The 21,495-nt window shown below is 37.4% G+C and overlaps 1 protein-coding gene across 1 annotated transcript in view; it reads right to left on the bottom strand.

The window, feature by feature from the left end:
* Positions 1-6,213: 6,213 nt before the first annotated feature.
* st3gal3a (ST3 beta-galactoside alpha-2,3-sialyltransferase 3a) overlaps positions 6,214-21,495 on the bottom strand; it is a 48,277-nt gene continuing 32,995 nt past the window's right edge. Inside the window, 3 exon segments of the mRNA XM_058778547.1 lie at positions 6,214-6,895; positions 10,317-10,463; positions 20,144-20,290. Coding sequence (XP_058634530.1) covers positions 6,806-6,895; positions 10,317-10,463; positions 20,144-20,290 — 384 coding nt within the window. The 3' untranslated portion in view covers positions 6,214-6,805.

Raw genomic sequence — 21,495 nt, 5'->3', positions numbered from 1 at the left:
CTTAGTAAAGTAACACCACAGCTCTGCTCAACAGGACACTTGACCTGAGGAGGCATTCAAGTCTGGAGCACAAATGCTGCAGCACGAGTTACATGCTAAAATGAACACTTTGTGGTTTTATTTTTTTTTTTTTTAGATGGTTATTATTATGGAGTTATGGGATTATTCCATTGTTATTTATTATCACTGAAATACTATTATTGAATTTTGAACTAGTTTTATTGTAGTTAAAGTTTACATAGTTTTATTTTATTTGAGCACATTCAGCCTTAAAATGAGAAACGTGGCCATATTAACTATAATAACCCGTGATTTGGTAAAAAAATAAAATAAAAAAAAATAAAGTACACTGCCATTCAAAGGTTTGGGGTTAGAAAGACATAAATATATAATAATAATAATAATAATAATAATAATAATAATAATAATAATAATAATAATAATATTAATATAGTTATAATAACAAGAAATGTTTCTTGAGCAGTGAATCAGCATATTAGAATGATTTCTGAAGGATCATGTGACTGGAAGCATGACTGGAGCAATGATGCTGAAAATTCAGCTTTCATCGCAGGAATAAACTGCTTTTTGAAATATAAAACAATAGACAGCAGTTACCTTAAATTGTAATAATATTTCACAATATTACTGTTTTTACTGTATGTTTGACGTAGCCATGGTGAGCAAAAGAGACTTCTTTCAAAAACATTAAATAATCCTTAAGACCCAAACTTTGAACAGTAGTGTCAAAAAATATGAGCAGCAAACACTACTTATAATGCTAATAAAATTGCAAACCAAAAACATTATGTTCATCACAGGTTGCGAATGAAACGTGAAGTTGAGATATTAAAAAAATGTTCATTCAAATACAGACTCCAAACCAGCAGTAGAAAGGGAACTATTCGAGGAACGATCGTTCATGTTGGAAAACAGCACAAGCTGACCTCTTTAAGACAAACTATAAACTAAACGATATAGCAAACAGCGCTGGAGTTTATATTTAGTGCCTCCAGCCAGAGAATGCAGCAGCACATAGAGAGGATGCTTGACTCTGAGGTAAACACACACACGCTTCCCAGAAGGGCCTCAAACTCAAAACCTTTATCTTCCACATCAGATCCGTCCTTCTCTCGAGGTACAAGTACATGGTGTAGCTTTACAGAGAACATTCTGAGCGTTAAACACCATTAAGGTGCACCAGTCACAAGGAGTCTGCTTCAGGATGTGAGCCTCGAAAATGAGATTAAAGGAATGGGAGTGACATGAGGATTGAGGGAATGAGTTTTACTTTTAATGAAAGAAACAGAGGCAGATGAATACTCTAGGACAGGGGGGTTCAAGCTTTTTGATGCCCAGGACCCCTTTACACTGAACTGATACAAAGAAAGAGCTAGCACAGTGATTGAAACCTGAAATTTGGAAGTTGAAAGACTGAAACAGTATTTCTTTGTAAAATGTTGAAGACAAAAAAACTTTCAAATCTATATTTACTTCAGTTGAAACTTAAAAAAATACAGTATATATATATATATATATTTTTTAACAGTGTATTAATATATAATGGCAGTTCACACACACATTTTTCCCTCATGTATCAAGGCCCCCAAAAAATTATTGCTGTGATTAATTATAACTTGAAAATTGAACATTAGAATAAGTAATGTATGGTTTCTTGAAAAAAAAAACACACAAAAAAAAAAACATTTGTGCTCGACTTAAAATTATAAGTTAACTTAAGTGGTCTCTTTTTTTATTTCCTTTTAGTAATATTCTGAAAAAAATTACATTTCTGTTTTTAATATAAATTCCTTTTAAACATTTTTCTTTTTACATATTAAAATTTTATAGTATTATAACTATAGGGCTGTCAGCAGAATAAAATCATCACATTTAATCATTATTTATTTAAAAAAAAAAAACATTTTTGGACACGTCACACTTAAATGTGAATGTCATTGCATTAGTTGGAAAATAGCAAAAGAAAGTGTCATCATGCTGCAGGATCTTTTCTCTTCGTTAACTTCACTTTTCTTCATTTCTTGCATTTATCTTTTAATCAGCTTTTTTTTGTGTGTGATTTCTATTGGATGAATGACGCGAGTTCGCCTCCAGTTCAAACATGTGTACAAAATCACATTAAATATGGATGTTTTTACAATTGCAGTGTCTCAAGTCATTCAAATCTACATAGAATAATCACAATTAATCTCATGACTTAAAGCCAGTCTCTAGAAAGCAAAATGAACCGGTAATATCAAATTTGTTAAATGTTTTAAAAATGAAGTTTGCATTAAACGTGTTAAATTAAATTAAATAAATGCTTTTTTTCCACTTCAATTTTCTGCAGAGCCCAGTTTGAAAACGCCTGCTCTAGGAAACAACCCACACTGAAACTCTTTTTATTGCTTGACCTCTCATTGAGCGCGAGGGCATTAAAATGCTTCATTTGACGGTGCGGAAGCTGCCCTAGCTGTGTTTTCTGAAGAGAGGGTGCGAGTGGATGACCTGTCGGGAAGAATAAAGCCAAAGCGGAGTGATTCTTCACAGGCGGAGCTCAGAAACACGGCACACACTGGCCTTCAGTCCGACTGTAACCAAACCCTGCTCAACTCTGCTCCGCCGAGTGTGAAGCTGTCAGGATGTGACCTCTCCATCGCAGCCGTGTCACGAAGGCCCACCTACATGGACAGACGCACCTGTCAGAGACCGTTCCAGCCCTCCATTCACTTCTCCAGCTCCCAAACTTCGCTGCACCCTCGTCCCGTGGCATACATCCAGGTCAAGGATTGTCTTTAAATAGGAGACACCTGCCCGTTGTGTCCATAGCTCAACTGTCTGTGATCTTACACTACTTTCTAAATCTGTTCAGTGCACTCCGAGCACATCAAGCACATGAAGCGCAGCAGGTTGAAGGCAAGGCATCCCAGCCGCGCGGCCCTGAACACCACACAGCCACGCTATTCATCTGTAAATGCCTGTTCACAAGATTTACATTCCACATTTCACTGTTAACACGCCAATTAAAAGACATCTGGAAACACTTTAGAACGTTCCTTAATAACGTAAACAAACATTAAAAAAGTGCTGTTTTTACAGTGGATTTCGGCCAGTTCTTTACTGTAAATTTAACAGGGCTTTTTCCCAGTGTACATTCAGCCACGAAGCATCCAGTCGTCTGGTCACTGTATCAATGAAAATGTTACAAGCCTGAAAGAATCTCAAGGACAGCGTTTGCTGCAGCAAAAACATTTGGAGGCAGGACATAAATGAAGGAGTTTTCCAAAAAGTTAGGAACCTTAAAACTACAAGTTTTGATCCACCAGAATCCATCTGAAGATGTTATTAAAAGTTTTTTAACCCAGGCAGCATTTCATTAACCCAGCATTATATTTTCACATTTTCCACACGGTTTCTTCATTCTTATCCAGCAGGGAAATGCCACAAATGTAACAGTAATGCACTTCAGTTACAAAATGAAGGGAGAAAACGGCTTTAAAACAAAATCCTGTATTTTTTCAAAAAATAAATAAATAAGAATTACGCAAGACAGTGAACACATTTATAATATTATAAAACATTTCTATTACAAATAAATGCTATTTTGAACTTCCTATCCATCAAAAAAAAAAAAAAAAAAAAAAAACTTACATGCATCTGTTTCTACAAAAATATGAAGCAGCACAACCGTTTAAAATATTGATAATCAGAAATGTTTCTTGAGCAGCAAATCAGCATATTAGAATGATTTCTGAAGGATCATGTGACACTAAAACTGGAATTAAATTGTAATAATATTTTAAGAATTTTACTGTATTTTTGATTAAATAAACCCAGCCTTGATGAACAGAGGAGACTTCTTTTAAAAAAAATCATAAACTATTGATGTTGATTCAGTTTTATGGATAGGAGGTCATAAATTCCAATTGTTGCTTCTACACATAAAAGCTCATTTTCGCCACTGATCTAGAGTAATCCTCTATAACTAGTAGGTTGCTGGTTCAGTCCCATAGAGGAGGAAGCCAATCTTTTACCATTACGTGCTTGACCAAGACCTCTTGTGTTTCTCCAGTGGAAGTGAATCTGTGTGCTAAAAGAGATTCAAAGCCTCAGTTAAATGACTACATTCAGACTGACAGAAAGAAAAGCAGCAGGTGAACACAGTTAAACAGTAAACACACAGCAAACAAGCCATTACCCACCAGACGCACCACACATGAATAACTATAATCACATTCTGATATGTCGCTACATGATTCTGAACAGCCTGGAGCAGAACTTCATGCCACAAAAAAAAAAAAGGATAAGATATGGTTTATGAATCCAGATCGTCTGGATACCAAACAGAAGGATTTCCAGGAACAGCGCCTGACAGCACAGACTCTTAAAAAATTCCTATTTCCATTAACCTTTTGGCACAAGGACCCTGAAAACCCCCCCATTACCGCCGTGAGTCATGAGACAAGCAGCTGAAGTGTTTGCTTCCGCCGCACACATAAACATCCAACTGTTTGTTTGAAAAAAGAAAAAAAAAGAAAAGAAAAAAGAAAAAAAAAAAGAAGGCAGGTTGATCAGGTGGAAGTTTAAATGCTAAACATGAGCTTTCCATAAACAGGTGCTAATGTTTTCCAATCATGTAACAGTAGAATGAACACAAGTCAATGATGAATGTGTTTGGACGAGTAACAGACTGTTATATAAAGCAGTTAGAGCCCGTTCTTGAATCTGATTGGTCAAGCAGCGTAACAAGAGTGCTGAAAGAGTGGCAAAGCTTGCCTTTTCGATATGACTAATAAAATGCAATAATAACAGGAGATTTAAAAAAAAAATCTTCATTGTAAGACATGAAGCAAACCAACTAACTACCATGAGGTGATCCACAACAATCACAAACTTTGATTTGAAGGCAAAAAAAAACAAACAAAAAAAAAACATTTGAAAATCAGACAAGACGACAAAGGGTCAAGATTGTGTGCTTAACTTCAATCAGGGAAATAACTGCAATCTAATGAAGCATTGCGATCAAATTGATTTTTCAACACTGAACTGACTTCAGCTGAATAATGACACTATTTTTAATCAGTAGAGCTGCTTTATAGATGAAATTTGTTTCATTACTGATGAATTTTACAACATTAACACTCTTATTTTCCTCTTTAGTAATGTGAAGCAAGTGCTATATAAATATTTATTATATTATACATTATTATATGTTGTATATACTATTATATAAAAGTGCTATACTATAACTTTAAAAGTGTTTTAAAATAAAACTATTATAATAGTGTTATAAATATTAACCTATTAATTTAAAGTTGTTGATTTAATACATAGAAACATATTTTAAGTTTACTGCAAAATTTGCATTAATATATACACAATTCTTTAATTTAATTCTTTTGATTTCTTTGCAGAATCATGGGTAATGTAGTTTTCACCCCAGGAATTCACGTTAAATGTGATTATTTAAAAAATAAGTTGAAATAATATATCATCAATTAACAACCTTGCAGCTCACAATAGGCCCATTAAAACCAATTACCATATATAGAGAAAAGCTGTTGTTCTTTAACTTTAACTAGTACTTCAAAAATGAGAAATAAAATTGCCATTATTTTAATTTTATTATTAAAATACTTATTTTATAGGTGGTATCAACAGTGGTATAGAGAATCCTGTAATTTGACTTGTATTGGTACCAACAAATCAACACATCACCCACTGAAGTTTTACTATAACATACAATTCTTATGTATTTTTAGGGGGCCGTTCACACAAACGCATCTTTGCATCTAAAAACAGGAGACGCAGCGCTAAGGAATGGTTTAGAAAAAAGCACAGAATAAAATGCTTTCTCTGCCATGTTGAGATAAAACAGTTGCCATGCCAATTTGCTGCTGTAAATAAAAGCTTGCAATGCTTGCCCCGCCTCCGCCGGCTTCTGATTGGTCCACTGTTTTGGAACTGACATTGATGAGCAGCGCTGCATGTTAAAGTGGAAATTCTTTTTTTTTAAAAAGCAGCGTTCATGTGCGAGATGCTACAAAAGACATGAGACACGAGCGTAATGGTCATACACGTCCATCTATCGTGTGTTTATATAGAAAAAACAATGGAAAAGTAGCGCATTGGAATGGAAAAACGCGTTGTGTGTGAACGGCCACTTACACATCAATTGACAGCTCAAATGAAAAGCCCATTTCAGACTGAATGTAGAAATCGTGATAATACTTTAATCCGCCTGGTCTCATGATCTGGTTATACACAGAGATGGATATACATGTGCAAGGCGCAGGAAACAAGTGGATGCTGACTGATTTAATGGCACACGTCAGAAGAGCAGCAGAAAATCAACAGTGACAATCATTTGTTGTGTGCTGTTGTGCATAGCCTGAGATTGAAGAGAACATTATTAAAGCAATCAAGCTGACTCAGCTTAAAAAATAAAGCATCTTAATGACGTGATTAAAATACGGTCTAATAAATACTGAATACAGTGGAGTAAAAAACAGGAGAAAGCAGCATGTTTCCAGTCTCTGCCGGGGCGCCCGCCGTGGAGCACAGGGACGGACTCTTTCCCGCCTACGTGGCATCTTAAAACAAGCATTACCATGTTTGAGGTGAGGTTGCCATGGATACCGTCCAGCATATGAGGTGAGGTCACTTCCTCCGGCGGCATCATGCGATTGGCTCAAACATCTCTGCAGGTTTGACGGCTCACGTTAGCATGAGTCCATCGGCTGGGATGCCAGTCACCAGTGGTATGGTGAATACTATCTATCAGCTGCATGACAGGGACGTGACATCAGATCCCGTTGGTCAGGTCCTGGATGACAGCCCCCTTCACCAGCTTTCGGAGAAACTCTTTCTCTTTGGATATGTTGTGTGTCCATGACTGGGTGTGTGTGAGAGAAAAAGAGAAACAGAAAGAGCACAATAGGGTAAACTCTCATCAGAAGTTGGTCACGTGCTGCGTTTAAAAGAGCTATGATGTCTGCACATGCGGCTTTGCTTTTGATTTCACAAGCCACAAAAGCGGTTCGGACGGTCCACCTAAAGTAAACATGTGCAACAACAGAGGTGCTCTTCTAGGTAAAGAGAGAAAATGACAGTGCCATCTACTGATTTGCCATTTTAAGATGAATCATCCGTTTGATAAAACAAAATGCATCTTCTAAAAAAAAAAAAAAAACTAAAAAAAACTTTTTGCACCTGAAATAGGTCAGTTTCACACATTACTGATCTTTCAGGTCAGTGCTGTGATACCACTGAAAATGTAATCTTGTACATGCATTTTTGTGTTTCGCAAACTTAAAGGTTTGATTTTCTGTGATGTATTTAACATTCCTGAATTTAACTTATTTTATAGTTGATGAACTGAAACAGCACTGAACTAACTTGAGCTGAATAATGACACTATTGTCTTTTTAAAACTGCTTTACAGCAGAATCTTATTTTGCCAAATTTTTGTGTGCATCACTGATTCTGTTACTTCACTGTTTAATACTGTGAAGCTGCTTTGTAGAAAACCAACTATATTGTATGAAAATAGAAATAAAGTTGATTTGACATTGTTCTTGCATATTATGCTGATCTGTAATCAATATAATCTTTTTTTTCAATCTCTTGACACACACACACAGGAACTACTGGCCTGACTAGACCATCAGAAATGAATCCTTATTTTTGAACCCTGTTAGTATCTTGTAGTATTTGACTGCTTGACTTTATTAGTAGCTTGGCAAAGCTACAGTATCAAAGTAGTTTCATCAACACTGAAAGAAGAACACGCACACAGCTCAGACTGCCAATGTTGCCTCATTACTCGGACCTCTCAGGTTTCTGCATGTTCCTGGAACAGAGAGCAGTGTGAAGTCATGTGACCTGTTTGTGGACGTGACTCAGCGGACGGGATATTCTCAAAGATCATCAACCAGCTAGCGGACATCACAGATGTACTTCAGACACATTTACAAATTTACATTTACATTACACTCATCTTAGATACCAAAACTAGGACATTTCTGTTAACTATGATAAGACAGAGGTCAGAAATTAATCAGATTTCAGAGCAAAAAAGCCCCTGAATGTGACAAAAATACTCCAGATATTTGAAATATGAGGGGAAAAATTTCCCCGCAGTGAATTTCTCTGTCATTATGTGCTATCAAACATGTCATACAAATAAAATGTCCTTTTAAGTCAAAGAGTGTAATATCTAATAATGGGGTTCAATGGTAAAAATTTTCCTGAAAATCAGTTCCAGGGGCCAAATATAGCTTTTAAAGGGGTCATCAGATGCCCATTTTGCACAAGTTGATGTGATTCTTTAGGGTCTTAATTAAAAGTCTATAACATACTTTGGTTAAAATTTCTCAATGGTATTGTAAAAAAAAAAACACAGGAGAGTCTCGTTAAAAAACCAAAAAAATTTGACCGTCGGAATTAATTGTTACATTCAATATTCGCCTGTTTCGAAGGACATTAATAATGTTTTATTGAAACACTGGCATATTGTAGAGAGTGATCCCAGTCTCAAGAAGTGTTTTGATGAATCACCTCATTTAGTGTATAAGAAAACACCTAATCCTCGAAATATCTTGGTCAGATCTGATTTGAAACCTGCTCCTCATTTCTTGAATAAAATACTGTACGGGAATTACAGATGTGGTAATTGTCAACAGTGCAATTTCACATATAAGACGTTGACCTTTACACAACCTCATACGGTGAAAACCTTTAAAATTTGGTGCACCATTTCATGTAAGATGGCTAATGTTATTTACTTGTTGCGTTGCCCTTGTGGCTTATGTTATGTTGGTAAGACTAGTAGACCTTTGAAAATTTGTATTTCTGAACATCGGTGGGCAATTACACATCACGATCCAAAAAGTCCAGTAGCTCAGCATTTTGCAAACTCAAGACACTCCGTTTCCACTCTTCAGTACATAGGAACAGAGGTAATCAAGTGTCCACGGTGCGGTGGTGATATTAATAAATTACTTTTACAACGTGAGGCCTTTTGGATTTTTACATTTGATATGTTGTCCCCGAGAGGATTAAATGAGGACTTTGATATTCGTCCATTTCTTTAAATATGAAATACCTATCTATTTATATGGCTTTTTTACAGCTCTAATAAAGGTTTTGATGTTACTGTTTGAATTTATGTACGTAGGCAGGTATCAATTAATGCTGTTGAATTGTAGATTGAGAATTGTATTTTGTTATTTTGCATAGCTTTATATGTTCTGTTTTTCTTTTTCTTTTTTCCTTGATATGTTATTGTTTTGGTTTATTTGTTGGGGTATTATTATTATGGTAATATTTTGTTAGGTCATGTGACCTTTGATCACCTGGAGGTATAAAGAGAGGCATATCAGTGTTGTTCATTTGTCGGATGAAGAGCCTGCGTGCTTGAAACGTAACACTATGCAAACATTTTTTAAATACATTTATTTGATACTTTTGGAGCTTTGATGTTGCCGACTTTGCATTTCTAATATGCTTCTATTGTAAAAAACACACCTTGTCAAAATCTGCTCTGTTTTTAGCAAGCCATTCTAGTCCATGTTGCTTTAAATGCTAATGAGCTCTGCTGACCCCACCCCTCTCTTCTGTGGGGTGATGAGCAGTACTGTTTACTTTAGCCGCGAAACTGGCTAACTAACACATTATTAGGAAAGGCCATTTGCAAAGATTCATAAAAAAAACCCTTATACTCACTTCTTCTGTAGATGAATCTGGATCACGAATGACTCGCGCGAACATAGACGCATTTAGGCAGATCGGGATCAGCGCATTCCCTTCAAAGTAAAAGTAACGTTAATCCTCTGCGTCTTCAGCGGCTCAGATGTCGGGAGTAAATGATGACTGCTACAGTATATTCCTTATTACATCCAACAACAAAACACCTCAATCGCTTAATCGGAGATATCCTGTCTTCCCCTGCACCGGTGTCGACACAATGGCAGACGGATGACAGCTCACTCAGGGCGGGTCTAAGGTAAGACGGCCTTGTCAATCAACTATCGTGGGAGGGGCCTGAGCAGAACTACGTCATTCTGACAGGAATCTCAGAACAGCCTGATTTGAGAAAGGGGATTTTAAAATAGGGATTTTAAAAAAAACAAAAAAAACACTGGGTGGATTTTTAACATTATAGGATGGATGTGCACACACACTTCCAACACACGTTTATGTTCAAACAACTTGAAAAGTGAATTTTGCATCCGATGACCCCTTTAAATGCAGCTCACTAGTTCTGTAAGAGTTAAAGAGAAATTGTTCAGATCAGGTGAGTGTGGTGCCGTTACCTCTTTGATTGCAGACATCATGAGTTTCTCGTAGTAGTGCAGAGGTGCGTGAGGTGTGTTCATGTCATATCCGAATCCGGCCACTGCCACCTCATCACAGTTATGGAGAGCCATCGTGATCGCAACAGTCCCTAATGTAGGAATATTCTGCAAAAACAAAACACTTTTAGTACTGCATGTCAACAAGTGTTCAGTCACAGTGTATAAAATACCCAACAGTCATACTTGAGCATGGAGGTAAAGACACATTCATAGAACCTCAAGTTTAAGAAAAAAATAAATAAAAAATGGTCAAATGGTCAAATAAAAGTTCAGAAAGATGTGAAGCATTGTTTTGTTAATATGACTCATCATATACAGCCTCTTTAACAGTATTATCAAGTGTCTAGTGTTTAATAAGCAAACAAAAATCACAATAAATTGTAATATCGAATTGCAATACTCAATTATCGCAATATATATTGAATCGGCACACAAGTATTGGATCGGCAGATTAGCGTATCGTCCCAGTCCTATAAAATATCTACTTTTATTTTATATACAAAACATAAAAATTTGTATAAACACAAATACATATATAAACCTGTGACTGATAGTCTTGAACTACTCTTGAATTAGTGAATGTCTAATTGTTTTACTGTTTTAAAGAATTAATCTCAATCAAGATTTTGATTTCTAGGCAATTTAAAAGAAAGTTTACAGTAATAACCAGAAATAATACAGTTATAATGATGCAAAAATGTACGAATCTGTACATGATCAGTGATTCACTTATAAATCTGACTCAGACAGATTCGTAAATGAACCATTAAACCAAATTTTTAAACCAAATTTTCAACGATTCACTGAAAAGAATGGTCTCAAAAGAATACATTTACAAATCAGTCATCTCTATAATGTATGTAGTTTGTATTTACAATAATGCTTGCACAAAAGCAATGTAACAAAAGTATTAAATTGGAAAATGTCTGTTTGAACATGAAAAACAGCTAACATTTGTATTCAAGTAGTCATTTTCTATTAGTAATAAAACAATCAAGTTTTAATTCATTACTATATGCTTTAATTCAGACTACACAGCACAGTGAAAAGAAGAGATGAAATGAGTAGAGCCAATGCTGAACAACCATGGATGGACTGGACACTCAGGGTAGTCGAGTGCACTGCTCACACACTTCAGTACAGATAATGCACCGTGTGACTGACTTTATCAGAGACACAGACAGAGCAGGACGTGTATGTGTGTGTGTATCAGCAGAGAGGGATCATCCAGTCACCACCTGATCCACTGAGGCTGGAGAGACAAGTCTCAATGTTAAAGTCTTATCACCACAGAGAGACACTCTCCGGACTAATCCGGCCCCAGACACTCTGCCTGCATGCTGATAACAGGAAACGCATCACCGCTCGAGCCCCTCCAACCGGGTCTCCATAGCAGCAGAGCGCAAACAGTCTCTGGATCAGGTGGAGATGTGACAGTCCAACACTTCATTTCAACTTCATCTCAGAGAGCTCAACAATAAGGATGACCCACTGACCCGGGGCCATTGTGAGAGAGTTTAGGCTCATTTCAGTACATTTTGATCATGTACATACATAGATTTATTTATTTATTGTTTTTGTTTATTTGTTTGCTTGATTGTCTGTCTGTAAACTTTTAGGGAAAATCATCTTAAAGTATCTATCTGTCTATCATAGATGAGGTTTTGTTGAAATTGCAAGAGTGACTTCTTGCGAAACGGTAAAGAGGTCAAAAATACAATTATATTATTAATAATCCTCTCTCTCTCTTTGGAATGCATGTTATCATTTTCCATAAAATGTTCAGAAATACTTCATAAAATGCTTAAAATTTTTTATGAAATACATTACATACATATATACATATATATACACACACAAATATTTTAACAAATAAATAAGAAATAAGTAAATGTAAAATAATATATATATACACACACACACACACACACACACACACACAGGTGCATCTCAATAAATTAGAATGTCGTGGAAAAGTTAATTTTTTTCAGTAATTCAACTCAAATTGTGAAACTCGTGTATTAAATAAATTCAATGCACACAGACTGAAGTAGTTTAAGTCTTTGGTTCTTCTAATTGTGATGATTTTGGCTCACATTTATCAAAAACCCACCAATTCACTATCTCAACAAACTAGAATATGGTGGCATGCCAATCAGCTAATCAACGCAAAACACCTGCAAAGGTTTCCTGAGCCTTCAAAATGGTCTCTCAGTTTGGTTCACTAGGCTACACAATCATGGGGAAGACTGCTGATCTGACAGTTGTCCAGAAGACAATCATTGACACCCTTCACAAGGAGGGTAAGCCACAAACATTAATTGCCGAAGAAGCTGGCTGTTCACAGAGTGCTGTATCCAAGCATGTTAACAGAAAGTTGAGTGGAAGGAAAAAGTGTGGAAGAAAAAGATGCACAACCAACCGAGAGAACCGCAGCCTTATGAGGATTGTCAAGCAAAATCGATTCAAGAATTTGGGTGAACTTCACAAGGAATGGACTGAGGCTGGGGTCAAGGCATCAAGAGCCACCACACACAGACGTGTCAAGGAATTTGGCTACAGTTGTCGTATTCCTCTTGTTAAGCCACTCCTGAACCACAGACAACGTCAGAGGCGTCTTACCTGGGCTAAGGAGAAGAACTGGACTGTTGCCCAGTGGTCCAAAGTCCTCTTTTCAGATGAGAGCAAGTTTTGTATTTCATTTGGAAACCAAGGTCCTAGAGTCTGGAGGAAGGGTGGAGAAGCTCATAGCCCAAGTTGCTTGAAGTCCAGTGTTAAGTTTCCACAGTCTGTGATGATTTGGGGTGCAATGTCATCTGCTGGTGTTGGTCCATTGTGTTTTTTGAAAACCAAAGTCACTGCACCCGTTTACCAAGAAATTTTGGAGCACTTCATGCTTCCTTCTGCTGACCAGCTTTTTAAGGATGCTGATTTCATTTACCAATACCAAGTATTGAGTACATATACAGTAAATGAACATACTTTCCAGAAGACCAACAATTCACTAAAAATGTTTTTTTTTTTTTATTGGTCTTATGAAGTATTCTAATTTGTTGAGATAGTGAATTGGTGGGTTTTTGTTAAATGTGAGCCAAAATCATCACAATTAAAAGAACCAATGAATTAAACTACTTCAGTCTGTGTGCATTGAATTTATTTAATACACGAGATTCACAATTTGAGTTGAATTACTGAAATAAATGAACTTTTCCACGACATTCTAATTCATTGAGATGCACCTGTATGTATATATATAACGTATGCGATTAATCCAAATTTTTTTATTAAATTTTAATATTTTTTAATGCAAATTAATCGTTTGATAAGGTTTGACCCCAACTTCTTGCCGTCGTCGCAGCACGGAAGGTTATCTATCATTGTGTGATGAGGCTACAGCGAAACAGTGTTGCCAGGGTAACGGCACAAGTGGGCTATTTTGAAAATACAGTCGTGGGAAAAATTACAGAGCCGTGGTTTGTGGTTTTTTGGGCTACTTTTATAATGTACGGCGGCCGCCCAAAGTGTATATAGACAAATAATAATTAAAATAGATCCTTTTACTGATGTGCATTATACTTGGAATGTATACCTGGCAATTTAAGAACGGAGAGGCGGTTGTAACATCAAACAACGTGAGTTTCAGCCAGAGCATATATGTTAAGGCTTTTACACAGCAGAAATAATCATGACAACAGCCACTATAGATTATATAAGATAATAAACACACGATTACCATAGGATATGGTCTGTATGTGATTTTTGTGTACATCTGAAATGCTAATTTGTGCAGCGATATAAAAGGCTATAAATAGCATATTTTAACAATAGTAAACGACCAAATTCCACATGTGATCGCAAAAGGAAGTTATTACAAACACTCGATGGTGGTTTGAAGTGAGTTCTGAGTGAAAGTGCACTATTAATCTCATAAATTGTCTTATGAAGCATGATGCTTATATTAGCTCTAATGCAGCTGCAGAACAGGTCCAATTCTTCTTCTTAATGCATTTTGTCATAATACTTCACGTAAGGTCGCAAGAAATGTTTTGTTGTATTTATTTAGAAATACTTTTGATAATAGTTGGGTAAATGTATAATGGGATTGAAGCGAAATTTTAAATTTGTGATTAATCATGATTAATCACAGTCCATATATACAGTGAGGAAAATAAGTATTTGAACACCCTGCTATTTTGCAAGTTCTCCCACTTAGAAATCATGTCTGAAATTGTCATCGTAGGTGCATGTCCACTGTGAGAGACATAATCTAAAAAAAAAAAATCCAGAAATCAAAATGTATGATTTTTTAACTATTTATTTGTATGATACAGCTGCAAATAAGTATTTGAACACCTGTCTATCAGCTGGAATTCTGACCCTCAAAGACCTGTTAGTCTGCCTTTAAAATGTCCACCTCCACTCCATTTATTATCCTAAATTAGATGCACCTGTTTGAGGTCGTTAGCTGCATAAAGACACCTGTCCACCCCATACAATCAGTAAGAATCCAACTACTAACATGGCCAAGACCAAAGAGCTGTCCAAAGACACTAGAGACAAAATTGTACACCTCCACAAGGCTGGAAAGGGCTACGGGAAATTGCCAAGCAGCTTGGTGAAAAAGGTCCACTGTTGGAGCAATCATTAGAAAATGGAAGAAGCTAAACATGACTGTCAATCTCCCTCGGACTGGGGCTCCATGCAAGATCTCACCTCGTGGGGTCTCAATGATCCTAAGAAAGGTGAGAAATCAGCCCAGAACTACAGGAGGAGCTGGTCAATGACCTGAAAAGAGCTGGGACCACTGTTTCCAAGGTTACTGTTGGTAATACACTAAGGCGTCATGGTTTGAAATCATGCATGGCACGGAAGGTTCCCCTGCTTAAACCAGCACATGTCCAGGCCCGACTTAAGTTTGCCAATGACCATTTGGATGATCCAGAGGAGTCATGGGAGAAAGTCATGTGGTCAGATGAGACCAAAATAGAACTTTTGGTCATAATTCCACTAAACGTGTTTGGAGGAAGAAGAATGATGAGTACCATCCCAAGAACACCATCCCTACTGTGAAGCATGGGGTGGTAGCATCATCTTTGGGGTGTTTTTCTGCACATGGGACAGGCGACTGCACTGTATTAAGGAGAGGATGACCGGGGCCATGTATTGCGAGATTTTGGGGAACAACCTCCTTCCCTCAGTTAGAGCATTGAAGATGGGTCGAGGCTGGGTCTTCCAACATGACAATGACCCGAAGCACACAGCCAGGATAACCAAGGAGTGGCTCTGTAAGAAGCATATCAAGGTTCTGGCGTGGCCTAGCCAGTCTCAGACCTAAACCCAATAGAGAATCTTTGGAGGAGCTCAAACTCCGTGTTTCTCAGCGACAGGCCAGAAACCTGACTGATCTAGAGAAGATCTGTGTGGAGGAGTGGGCCAAAATCCCTCCTGCAGTGTGTGCAAACCTGGTGAAAAACTACAAGAAACGTTTGACCTCTGTAATTGCAAACAAAGGCTACTGTACCAAATATTAACATTGATTTTCTCAGGTGTTCAAATACTTATTTGCAGCTGTATCATACAAATAAATAGTTAAAAATCATACATTGTGATTTCTGGATTTTTTTTTAGATTATGTCTCTCACAGTGGACATGCACCTCGATGACAATTTCAGACCCCTCCATGATTTCTAAGTGGGAGAACTTGCAAAATAGGAGGGTGTTCAAATACTTATTTTCCTCACTGTATATATTAGTGCTGTCAATCGATTACAATTGTTTATCGTGTATATATATATATAAATATATATATACACACACATACACAGTGGGGCAAAAAAGTATTTAGTCAGCCACCAATTGTGCAAGTTCTCCCACTTAAAAAGATGAGAGAGGCCTGTAATTTTCATCATAGGTATACCTCAACTATGAGAGACAAAATGAGAAAAAAAAAATTCAGAAAATCACATTGTAGGATTTTTAAAGAATTAATTGGTAAATTCCTCGGTAAAATAAGTATTTGGTCACCTACAAACAAGCAAGATTTCTGGCTCTCACAGACCTGTAACTTCTTCTTTAAGAGGCTCCTCTGTCCTCCACTCGTTACCTGTATTAATGGCATCTGTTTGAACTCGTTATCAGTATAAAAGACACCTGTCCACAACCTCAAACAGTCCAACTCCAAACTCCACCATGGCTAAGACCAAAGAGCTGTCAAAGGACACCAGAAACAAAATTGTAGACCTGCACCAGGCTGGGAAGACTGAATCTGCAATAGGTAAGCAGCTTGGTGTGAAGAAATCAACTGTGGGAGCAATTATTAGAAAATGGAAGACATACAAGACCACTGATAATCTCCCTCGATCTGGGGCTCCACGCAAGATCTCACCCGTGGGGTCAAAATGATCACAAGAACTGTGAGCAAAATCCCAGAACCACACGGGGACCTAGTGAATGACCTGAAGAGAGCTGGGACCAAAGTAACAAAGGCTACCATCAGTAACACACTGCGCCGCCAGGGACTCAAATCCTGCAGTGCCAGGCGTGTCCCCTGCTTAAGCCAGTACATGTCCGGCCCGTCTGAAGTTTGCTAGAGAGCATTTGGATGTCATATGGTCAGATGAAACCAAAATAGAACTTTTTGGTAAAAACTCAACTTGTCGTGTTTGGAGGAGAAAGAATGCTGAGTTGCATCCAAAGAACACCATACCTACTGTGAAGCATGGGGGTGGAAACATCATGCTTTGGGGCTGTTTTTCTGCAAAGGGACCAGGACGACTGATCCGTGTAAACGAAAGAATGAATGGGGCCATGTATCGTGAGATTTTGAGTGAAAACCTCCTTCCATCAGCAAGGGCATTGAAGATGAAACGTGGCTGGGTCTTTCAGCATGACAATGATCCCAAACACACCGCCCGGGCAACGAAGGAGTGGCTTCGTAAGAAGCATTTCAAGGTCCTGGAGTGGCCTCGCCAGTCTCCAGATCTCAACCCCATCGAAAATCTTTGGAGGGAGTTAAAAGTCTGTGTTGCCCAGCGACAGCCCCAAAACATTACTGCTCTAGAGGAGATCTGCATGGAGGAATGGGCCAAATTCACGAGTTCACACTTACATATATTAGCACGAGTAACGTAATGCGTATTTGGCGAGTATGGTAATACGTTGTTGGCGTGCTGTCCTGGGAAAGGGCTCCGAGCTCGGGAATTGCCCGAACCCAGAGTATCCCCCTACTGTGTTGTGAACTTTAGTGATGGTAGTGGAGAAGGGGTGGTGGAGGGATGCTGATTAGCCGTCAATGAAAGGAGGTAGGTCGGCTGTATTTATACCCTTGTTTTGATTAGCCTGATGGCGTACCACATGTGTCTAATTAGGCTAAGTATCTGACGTGCTCCTCCCGAACTTTGTTAATAAAACATCATATACCAACAGTGTGTGAAGACTTACAGAAAACGTTTGACCTCTGTCATTGCCAACAAAGGGTATATAACAAAGTATTGAGATGAAATTTTGTTATTGACCAAATACTTATTTTCCACCATAATTTGCAAATAAATTCTTTAAAAATCCTACGATGTGATTTTCTGGAATTTTTTTTTCTCATTTTGTCTCTCATAGTTGAGGTATACCTGTGATGAAAATTACAGGCCTCTCTCATCTTTTTAAGTGGGAGAACTTGCACAATTGGTGGCTGACTAAATACTTTTTTGCCCCACTGTATATATATATATATATATATCTCTATCAGTGGCGTTCCGTCCATATAAGCTGCGAATTCGCCGCATACCCAGGCCGTCTGAGAGAATGAGTTCACGGGCTAATGAATATAAACATGATTATAAATTGATCGCTTGTCATTTTAGATGTGACTTAAAGCTTAATAAAGTGTTGGGATTGGGAATAAGTATGTAAAATTATTTATTTGAAAAAAAACGGTCATTTTCTGTAAATCTATGTCAGTGAGACAGTGACGGAAGCTTCCGGGTAAGCGGATTCTCCGCAGCTTTGGCGCCTCCGCTCTGTGGCTGTGGCTGTGACTCGTCAGGATTGTAGCGCGTTCTGTGTTTAGCTGGTCGACGGCTGATTTCATGAGCGGGGTAAGCTGTCCGCGAAGCGCTCGCCCAGGTGGAAAAATGCGCTTTTGCTGCCAGATCTCGATTGCCAAAAATTACATTGTGTTTGATGCAAAACTAACCCTACGAAATCATATGAAAAAAATAAAAAATAAAAATCATAACTGTATATTTTCATGCTTTCTCAAGCAAAGCAAATTTTGAAAGTCCACTAAAAACATATCTGGTCATAGACAATGTTGATGGCGTTATTGTCAACATGCCTAAGTAGTAAATAAATAAAAAAAAGTTTATAAAAATGTATACAAAATTTGAAATAATAACAAACATCAGGAAAAAATAGGAAACAATACCTTTGTTTTCCGTATACTTGTGTCGCTTACAGTTAAAGTCCTTCTGTGATTTTATTGTTGTTTGCAACGTTACTTGGCAATATTTTAAATATATTATTATTATTATTATTTTTTTATTTTATTTTGCATGGTCTATTATTGTCATCCGGGTGGGAGTTTTAACTCCTATTCACTGGGAATAAAAAATAAATTCATTCAGTTGATGCAGAGACGTAGTCCGGGGAAATCCCCCATCTCCCCACGCTCTGAATATTACGTATCATAACGTAACTACGTGTAAACGTTATTTGGCGGTTTTTACTTGGAAAATCAGCTGTTTTTTAGCATTCCAATAACTATGGATAAACCTGAAACGATAGAAGGATTGGAGATGAATTTCATTTACAAATAGCCTAAGGTAGGAATGTGCATACTTTTAAATCGACACCTGCCACGGTGTTTTCCTCTTTGAGTGTGTCCTAAAAGCGATTGGGGGGGGGGGGGCCTTAATCTTAGCACTCAGCATACCCTGTTAAAAAAGTCACCGCTCACCACTGATATATATATATATATATGTACTACATAACTAAAACTATATATGATTTAAAAAAAGAACTAAAAAAATCATAATAAATTTCGATCACTGCACCTTGACTCACAAATTCTAAAACAACAAACCTTACAAGAATAAACCTGTGACTGCTTATAGTAGTCTTAAAACTTTTTTCCCCTATAATTTACAAAACATAGTGGTCTGGTTTCACAGACGGGGCTTATCTTATACCAGGACTAGACCTCAGTTAAATAAAAATATTTAAGCAGCTTTTATAAAAATGCCTGAGAAGAAAACGTTACAGGTGTGCATCTTGAGACAGAACAATGGCACAGACATATTTTAAGATATGTCAGAGCAAGATATTTTCAGTTGAGACAGCTCAAACATGCATTTTAGTCTGGGACTAGCCTTAAGCCTTGTCTGTGAAACCAGGGCAGTGTGTATTTGTGTGTATATTTTAAGCATATTTTTATTCTATAATGATTTTTAAATACATGTTTGTACATTTTTCACATATGCAAATGTTACGTTTTTCATAAAATATTTTGTTAAAAGCCAATTTGCAGTAATAATCAGAAAATACAAGGTTACAGTGAATCAGACTTGTAAATGAATCATAGATCATTTACAGATTTGTAAATAAAACGTAGACTGAGCTAATTTGAATACGAAAAATTAGACAGATTACCTCTTGTTTAACTAGTTCCTAAAACATAGGCTGTGTTTATGCAACTGGCCTCTGGTCTTTTTCAAAGAGGAGAGAGTTTTCAATTCTATTACGGCATGTTTTGGATTGACCGCTTCAGTATTTATTCAGTGTTTTCTCCTCACCCCTCTTCCCATGAGGCCATTATTGTGTGGAAGGCCGATGAATTTGAAGGCCGCTTCCTGGATGAAATACGGGTTCAGGATCCGTATGTCTTCTGGGTCTCTGGGAACGACACGTGCCACGGACTTCCAGAATCCCTCCATACTCCGCTGAAAGACATCAAGAGTGGAACACAGAAGACACTGAATTAATACAAGAAACAAATGAAAAGAATAAACCTGCGTGACTTCACTGACGGCCTTTACCAGCTTTTCTTTTCAAACAGTCCTGCTCTGTGAATAGGCTATTATGAAAGGCCTAAAGTGAAGCTGACACAGAACAGTCACTCGCGGCCGCTGAATAACGCTCTCAGCTGAGTAAATAAGCCGCTTACTTTGATAATCAGAATAAAAAGGGTGACGCTAGCAAAGCGCTGAAGCCAAGAGCGTGTCCGAACACAGAGCTCTCGCTCTTCTTATGGGAGGCTCACTTCACCTGCAGCTAATATGAAGGATCTTTCAAACACACCTGGGAGAGAGTGACTGTTAGAAGCCGTAACTCCACTTGACATCCTGGAGCAACGACTCCGGTAGGATTTCATCAAACGGCATCCCGAGTCACGTTACTACAAATATACACGCTGCGTAATTACGTCCTGCCCGTGTTTTCTTTTCAAGGGAGGGACAGGCTTTACAGAGGGTCGCACAACTACACAAAAACAAGGGCTTTGGCCCAGGGAGCCTTACTTGTGGTTTTCTGGTGTAATACAAACCACGTGTGTCGCGGCACAGGTATCAGTCACATCGGCCTTGTTTAAGACGTGCACAAACTCCTCCCTTATTACTAAACAAATGCTATCAATGTTTTTAGCTTTTTACATTATAATTTGTGTCAGGTTTGTTATTTTGCATGAGTAAGCCCTAGCGTTCTAGATACTGATAGAGCATTGCATATGTTACTGAATACACAAATTTCCAAGAATTTAATTTTAATCAGATTTCATACCAATTTCATACTAGTATGTATTTTCATGTTTCACGAAATCTCTTACGTTCATCAAGGCTGCATTTACTTGATCAACAATACAGCAAAATTGTTAAATATTATTACAATTTAAAACTATTTGAATATATTTGAGAATATAATTCATTCCGGTGATCAAAGCTGAATTTTCAGCATCATTACTCCAGTCTTCAGTGTCACATGATCCTTCAGAAATCATTCTAATATGCTGATTTGCTTCTCAAGAATCATTTCTGATTATTATCAAATGTTGAAAGCAGTTGATCTGCTTCATATTTCTGTGGATTTTTTAATAAATAGAAAGTTCAAAAGAACAGCATTTATTTGAAAATCAAATGTTTTGTAACATTAT

The sequence above is a fragment of the Onychostoma macrolepis genome, chromosome 06 (assembly GCF_012432095.1).
Source record: "Onychostoma macrolepis isolate SWU-2019 chromosome 06, ASM1243209v1, whole genome shotgun sequence".
NCBI lineage: Eukaryota > Metazoa > Chordata > Actinopteri > Cypriniformes > Cyprinidae > Onychostoma > Onychostoma macrolepis.
The sequence above is the reverse complement of the archived record's forward strand: the minus strand, read 5'-3'. Positions and strand labels throughout refer to the sequence as shown.